This window comes from Mesitornis unicolor, unplaced genomic scaffold, assembly GCF_000695765.1.
Source record: "Mesitornis unicolor isolate BGI_N332 unplaced genomic scaffold, ASM69576v1 scaffold5084, whole genome shotgun sequence".
Lineage (NCBI taxonomy): Eukaryota > Metazoa > Chordata > Aves > Mesitornithiformes > Mesitornithidae > Mesitornis > Mesitornis unicolor.
In genome coordinates, this window is record NW_010181928.1 from 24,900 (window position 1) to 32,717 (window position 7,818).

At 39.1% G+C, this 7,818-nt stretch overlaps 1 protein-coding gene across 1 annotated transcript in view; it reads left to right on the forward strand.

The window, feature by feature from the left end:
* ATP8A2 (ATPase, aminophospholipid transporter, class I, type 8A, member 2) overlaps window positions 1–7,818 on the forward strand; it is a gene marked incomplete at its 3' end in the record, with an annotated part of 56,201 nt that overhangs the window by 24,889 nt on the left and 23,494 nt on the right. Inside the window, exons 11-15 of the mRNA XM_010183580.1 lie at window positions 1,089–1,216; window positions 2,479–2,556; window positions 4,490–4,578; window positions 5,325–5,369; window positions 6,731–6,803. Of these exons, the coding sequence (XP_010181882.1) occupies window positions 1,089–1,216; window positions 2,479–2,556; window positions 4,490–4,578; window positions 5,325–5,369; window positions 6,731–6,803 (413 nt within the window). The remainder of the gene's footprint in view (window positions 1–1,088; window positions 1,217–2,478; window positions 2,557–4,489; window positions 4,579–5,324; window positions 5,370–6,730; window positions 6,804–7,818) is intronic.

Sequence of the window (7,818 nt, forward strand, 5' to 3'; positions counted from 1 at the left end):
CAGGCCAGGCCAGTAGGTGTTAAATTTCTGTCTAATTTCTATAAAGATTGTATTGGAGGAACCTTTTCCAATATCGTGTGCTTTTACTCTTTCTGTAAACTGGTCAAAGATGCAATTCATGCATGCTTACACTTGGCGGTGCCCGGGTCCAAACTTCAAGTCTTGCTCTGTTCTTCATTAGGCTTCAGCAACTTTCTTTGGATTCTGTCATTTCCTAGTTTGTTCACGTGCCTCCTTTCTAACTTAATTGTAATGCTGAAAACCCCTTAGTTGTGGGCTGTGACCCCACTGTGCTGGGTGCTCTGCATGCTGACTGAAATGCTTCCCTAAGCTTCAAGGAAAGTGAAGAACAGACAAATGTGGAGACTTCTGATGTGAAGAGAGGCAACACCATGAGCAGGAGCCTTCATCCCATGTCTCTGCTGAGTCTTGTCCATTCTTGCCTACTGCCTGTGTATGCTTCCCCTTCCCTTTAGGATCAGTTGGGCAGTTAGGTTTATTTGGGTAGCTTGCCCAGTGTTGTCACCATTAGTAAGAGCTCTTCTGCTTAAGCAGGATGGCTTAATTAATTTCCTAGGTGTCTGATTAACAAGCAACTTAAATATCTTCTCAATTTTTGCAAGTGCTGGCTCATTTTTAGAACAAATCCAAGTCTTTGTTTTTGGACTCCTTGAGAGAAGTAGGTACTTTCTGAAAGGTAAAATTATGTTACTAGTTAATTGGGATAGTTAACACATCAGATAAATCTTTAAATTTCAGTTATAATGTGGAATATCCTACTTCTTGCCATCTGTTTAGCAAAAATCGTTTAGAAATGGTTCTGTTTAATATATAGCTGCACCAATCTCGCCCTTCTTCACCTGGCATAATACGCTGTGTATCCAGGCATGTGTTCTGTGGGTGTTTTATATATGTACTATTGAAATCATTATTAAAAAGGCCCTTATACTAGGCATCAGTATACTTGCTGATTATTTTAGCACTACTAAATCCGATTAGGCCAACTGCAGAAATATGGTTGCCCCTATACTGTACCACTCGGACTTCTGCCGTCTGTCTGCTGATGTCTTACGTCTTTTTGTTCGCAGAAATGCTGTCTGTCAACTTTGGATACAATCTGCTGACGTTTATAATCTTGTACAACAACCTTATTCCAATCAGTCTTCTGGTGACATTGGAAGTTGTCAAGTTTACTCAGGCTCTTTTTATAAATTGGGTAAGTAACAAGAATAAATGTATTAATGTCAGTTTTGGGAAGTGACGTTAAAAAAAAAAAAAAACCACCCCCCTGAGACTTCATCTGATGAGTTTTCTGATGCAACTTCTGGGAAAGGCAGGGAGAACTGTATTAGTTCTGCGTTCTAGAGGAAATCAAAAGATTCAGTTGTAGGAAGATCCCATGTGCAAATAACTCTTGTGTATTTTAGGCTTTCAGGGTGAGAAGGAAGGCTCAGCTTTTTTTAGTTGAAGGACATCTCTCAGCTGACTCATGTTCAGTAATTACTTTTTGAAAACTGTTCAGTACCATACAGCTTCTCTCAGCCACAGCAGCGGGAATGATTAGATTTGTTTGGGGGTGTGGGGTTTTTTTGTTGGCTATTTTTTTGTTTTGCTGTGGTTGTATGTGGTGTTGAGGGGGGAGGGGATTTGGGGTTTTTTTGTTTGTATGCTTTTGGGGTTTTTTATTTTACTTTATTTTTTTAAATTGTGAGGTTGGCCTTAAGTCACCTCTGGTATGAATCATAGTATTTCTATAAGGAGATGAGTTGGTGTTGCCTCATGCAGCAAAACAGTGATCCCTCTGTTCAGGCAAGCTTTGACTTCAAAGTGTGTTTCTTTTCAGTTATGGACTGTAGTGATGTCATTTAAGCTGAACAAAAGCAGGAGAAATACCTTGTTTTGATATACATTAATCCTTGGACTTTCAGTGAAGTTGTAGTGGTTCATCTAAAATACATGTAAATGAGGTCTAACACCTGTATTTTCTCTGAACTGCTTATAATGTATTGGAGATACTTAACTAGCTTGTCTGAGAAATTGCTTTCGTTCCTGTAGCACTGTTTTGTTTACTCTCCCAATTAAGTGTAGTAATAGGAGGAGCTGATTTCAGTGTCACTTTGTCTCTTAGTCATGGATGTGGCTGGCATAAATTGCACTGCTGTAACTGCAGACCTATGGTTAGGCTAATGCCTGTTAGAACTTCTTTGCATCTGTAGCTTAAGAATTTAGTACAGTAGAATGAAGAAAATGATAATTACCTATAATTGAATCTGGCTTTTTTCATGTACAAGTCGTGTGGAGGTGCACTTCGGAAAGGAGACACCCCTATTCAACCTGGGATGCTGTCTGATTTTCAGGCCTTCAGAATCTCCACCAGTGGAGTTAAATCAGTCAAGCCAAGTTGGAGCTGACTAAAAGATGACTAGAGACTTTAGTGTTTAATGTGCATGACATAGATCTAATTTGGTCTCATTTCAGGACATAGATATGTATTATCCTGAAACAGATACACCTGCAATGGCCAGAACCTCAAACCTTAATGAGGAACTCGGGCAGGTAAGACAACATTTTCTTAAGTGTTGTGTTCGTGATGTGTTCTGAGAAGACAGAAGGTATGCATGCTGTACAGATCTGCTTTGTTCTGTTGCCCTGCGGCTCAGGTTAATGGGATGTCTTTACTTTCATCAGTCCAAGTCTTAAGTAAAATAATGAGGTATCCCAGGATTAAATTGGAGGTCATACAGACAGTTTTAAGCCTGGGAATTGAATCTTCATTTATGTTCACTCTAAACTGACTTTTTCTCTTAGGGGTGTCAGAGAGGTACTCTGTGGCTGTGATTGTCTATGCTGGAACAGATTATACAGGACTAAGTTGAGCTGAAGAACAAGCCAACAGCCTCAGCCTGTGTTTTAGTTCTTCATGTTTCTTTCATGATTACCTCACAGGAAATGCAAGTCAAAAAAACGCAGTTGTAATCCTAACTTAGATTGTGTTCCTTCAGGCATTTCCATTCTCCTTTCAGATAAAAATAACTGTGTATTAACTTGTAGTTGTGATAAGACATTTGTTATAAATTCTACAAATGAGATTTTTTCAAAATGAAAGGGCTTCCTGAAATGAGATTACTGGAAAACAGGACTTTGCAATTGGAGTCTTGTAGTAGCATTGAGAAACTGTAGCTTTTTTCGTCATAGGTATGTAACTGAACCACATGAACTTCATTTGTGTGAATTTAATGTTGGAGACAATGTTTATGTATTTAAAATACATAATTGTGTGCTGCTCAGCAGGGTGGTAGTCAATATTCTTCCCACTTAATCAGGCTGGCCTTTTGCTTAGCGTTGTTTAGAATTGATTTATATTTAGGTTACTTTGTGAAGTTATCAACCTCCAATTTGTGGTATTGTTTTTTTCCAAAGTAGTCTATATTATGTGGTACAGCGTATGCTCTAGGCCCATTTGTTGTTTTCAGAAATGGGTTACTAGTGATTCCATGTAACTAGACTGAATTTTTGGATTCATTAATTTAATTACTTGTTCATTTACTATACTCAGAAGCAGTGTAGCACACAGCCAAAGGATGACTTAACTGGTAGCGTAGCACACTGTCTTGAACTGAATTGCAGATATTGAGGAAAGGCTTTTTGCAACTCTAGGCAAAATATTCAGGTCTTTAAACTGGCTATCTCCTATGTTAGCACCATCCCTTCCTGTTGCTTGTTTAAAATCTTACCCAGTACAGATCTGAACCAATGTGGAATTGACCTTGCAATTGATTTTGCTCTGTTGTGGCCAACTGAAGGCAGGAATCTTGAGTCTCCTGATGTTCCAAAAAGTTGTGTTGCTGTGCTGGGATTATCTCCAAGTTCCAGCTGGAAGTCACAGATTCCCATTAAGGGATTACTAGCTTGGGCAGTGCTGACTGTGGCTGTGTCTTGCACTTCGGAACTGCTCATGACCGGATACCAGAAAAAGCAGCTTACGTTTGCTTGCGGGTTGCCACTTTGACTTATTAGGGTATTCCTTTCCCAGTACTGTTTATGGGGGTAAAAAATAATCTCCGGACAAATTCCTGGTGATCTTTGAAACACAGGATTTCTTCAGTGTGTTAAATTCGAATGATTCCTCAACAGTCTTAAGAATCTTGGTTTTGATTTCAAGTCTTGCTCTTTGAAGTTAGTACAGTTGAAAGAATTGGTGAATGTTCAGCTGGCACAAGCAGATACATCTGTACTGACTGCTCTGGAGCCTTGGCAATTGATATGTACTGTTTGAGCCTTTCTGCAGGAGAAATAATGCTATTAAGTAACTTTCTTGATTTTATTCCTGTAGCTTTGGTAAGGCAAACCAAGCTGTAATAAGCTTGCATTGGCCAGTACTGTGTCATTGGAGTTGTGTCTCCCAGAATTTTCCTGATACTTAACCTGTTTTGGACTTTGAGTTTTGTTACTTTGCAAGCTGAAAATTAGGCTACTTTTTTTCTTTCAGGTGAAATACCTGTTTTCTGATAAAACGGGTACTCTAACGTGCAATATCATGAACTTTAAGAAGTGCAGTATTGCTGGAGTGACATATGGGTAAGTATGACTTTCAGAAACTCTGTCGCTTAATGCATGCTTACTAATGGTACTTACGTTTATATCAGACCAGAACTAGAATAGTCTTCAGTTTGTGTTTTAGTATGTTTTGTGGTCACAGTTAATAGCTTTCATTTTCATGTCCTGCAACACAAATTATGAAATGTGAATCTGGGGAGTACTTTACATGAAGTGAAGAAAATTTGCTTCCTAATTTATCTGATCATGATTTAAACTAAGCCAGAACTGCTAAATAATCTCTGGCATTTTCCAAAGGAAGAAGATGCAGCCCACGTGTAGCAATTTTTCAGTCATGTTTATGATTTCTTCAGATGAACCAGGATTTCATTATAACCATGTAGCTGTAGTTGAAGTTGCTGAGTTTCATACTTCTTGCATGGAAGGGATACCCATTTACTGTTTCTGTTCTGTTTCTGTCAAAAGGATCTCTGACTCATGCCAGTATTTCATAGCACTTGGCCTTTTTGAGTCTTGAATACCAAATTTTTGTCTTGGCTTAGTTTGAAGTGTATAGACTTAAAATCTCTGTGCAAGTTAACCTTTGAATTTCATCGTACCTAAATTAGATATTTCAAAAGGCAGGAAACTTGACTCAAATGTGTGAGCAGCTGAACTCATGGTTCCAGCATATGTTTGTATGTGTGATGAGTCATTGGTCTTCGCTTTCTACCTATTTTTGGTTTGGAAAGTGGAATAAATGTGTTTTACTTTTTTCTATCCCTCAGTCACTTTCCTGAGTTGGAAAGAGAACGTTCATCAGAAGACTTCAGGTAAATACAGTCTAAGATGTTTGTGTTCTGAATAGCACTGTGGGGACAATCTACATAGAGACTACTTTCCAACTTGGGACTGGAAGAAGCCCAGTGGTTGGGTAAAATGCTCATCCAGCAGGAGCCTAGTGCAGAGCTGGTGGGTGGTGATGGATATTCTCTTCTGTGCAAAGAGGTGGTGGGTGAAGGGGAGCGAGGCATAGGCAGTGACTGGGGTGGCTTGGATGCCTGTTAATGCAGTGCTTATTTATAGTTGCAGACAACCAAGTTGCAACCTGACAGTAACGTTCTTTACAGTAACCTTACCTCTAAGTAGAGAATGAGCGTTACTCTCTGTAATGACTAAGTTTGAGCTTGAATCACAGAATCACAGAATGTTAGGGATTGGAAGGGACCTCAAAAGATAAGGAAAGGAAAAGTAATTTCTTTATTCATATGTTATTTTTTAATAACTGAACTAGGAAAGAGCCTGATATGGAGTTGTCTTATGAAAGAGAACATTTTTTTTTTTCTCTATTCAGAGGTTTAATGTAGAGGTGATGGGTCTGTCCCATTCTACAGAAAGGACTGAAAACCTAGAAGCGTTACAGTGTCACTGTGGCGTGTTCAGATTAGCAGGAAGTGGGGAAGAACCAGGGAGGGCTGATGGGGCTTTGAATGGCAAATGCAGTTAACAAGTGAGTTTTCACCCAAGGAACAGGTAGATGCTGAATGCTGTTAGAAAGCCACTTTTCTGAGTTTTTTTAAGTTAGGCTTCACTGGTCCAGCTGATTTTTATGATCACCTTTTAGGAAGGTGCTATGATGATATGTTGTTACTTCTGCTGAGATGTAATTTCTATGGATGCCTCTCTTTTTCTCCCAATGTAATGCTATTTTCTTCATTGCTGTCTTTTCTCTCTTTGTCCTCTTCTTTTCTAGTCAGTTCTGTGGAAGAGTTTCTTCCAGGTACTAATTTGGAGTACTCAGGCTTAAATTCCTCCAGGGATCAACTTGAAGCAGAACTTGCTGACTAGAGCAGGAGTTCAGGGATATTGATCTTTGATTTACTTTAAAAGCAAGTCACCTTGAAACCAATTTATTTCAAATACACTTAAAAGCTGCTTCTGCTACATCTGTCCTACGAGGTGTTGATACTTGAATCTTGTCAAATAGACTTTCAGGCATAAACATTTTGGGTTTCTTATTGGTGTTCTGATGAAATTGTTGCTCATTTTCAGTCTTTTGTGCATTACTCATGATCTCTTCACAATACTTTCAAGGACAGTGCTTTGTTTCTTCATTGCTTCCTAACAAAGTAGATGAAGTAATAAATAGTAAATGTTGCCACTTATGTTTGAAAACGCTTGTCTTGCTCTGCAGTCAGCTACCTCCTTCCAGTGAATCGTGTGAATTTGATGACCCAAGACTGCTGCAAAACATTGAAAATGACCATGTAAGTCTACTCTCTGAATGTCATGTCTCTTTAAACACCCTATTCTAGGCCTCTCTGGAATTGAATGCTGGATGAAGCTATTATGTGTGGTCAAATCTGCTCTGTGGGTGTGTTATACAAGCAGAGGGGTAAAAGGAAGTAGAATAGCTCCCCCCAACACCTTTCTGTGTGTTTGTCTTACTCCCAAATTAAAGAAACAATGGCATTGTTATGGATACCAGCTAGCTATAAAACAGCTTCATCTATGCTAGTGTATATGGAAGATAATGTCTTGTAGCAAATGATGGTAGAAACTGTAGTTCTTTAAAAGAAAAACTACTGAGTGTTCAAGCATCCATACTGTTACAAAAAAAAATTTAACAGTAACCTAGAGCATTTCAAGGTAGTTCAGGTGTGAGACTTGCTTTAAATACTGCAAATGTTGGGAATTCCATTTGTGTAAAGGATGTGAGACACAGGACTTAATTGCAAGCTTAAGCTTCACCTGAGAGTGTGTCCTAAAGGGACTTTGTCCTTAGAGTGTTAGTTCATGGCTTCTTCAGAAACTGTGCAGCTATCGAGTGTCTGACTGGACACCACACAATTCAAGTCACTTGCAAAAAAACCCATGACCTTTCTCTTCTGCAGAAGCTGTCTCACAGTAGGGGATCTGGGCATTGGCAAGTGCAAACTCAAATGACGAACTCTGTTAGCTGATTGCTCTCCTTAGTGTAATTTCTGTAACTGGGCTGGTTAAGCTTAGGATGAGCATCTGAAGAACAGCTGCAACATACTGCTTGTGTGCAGCAAAGTTTTGCTTTCCATTTTGCTTTACTGTACTAAAGAACTTGAAATGCAGTGTGGTGTGAATGCCTGAAAGAATGTTTAATTACTTTGTGTGATGCTATGTATTCCTCAGGGTGATAGAGTCTAAAGATGGCTCCTGTGCCCTAACCTGCAGGAAAGTGGACCTCCCAGGACAATGTATTTGTTTCCTATGTGGCTTTTATAATAATTTGCACTGGAAGGGTTGCCT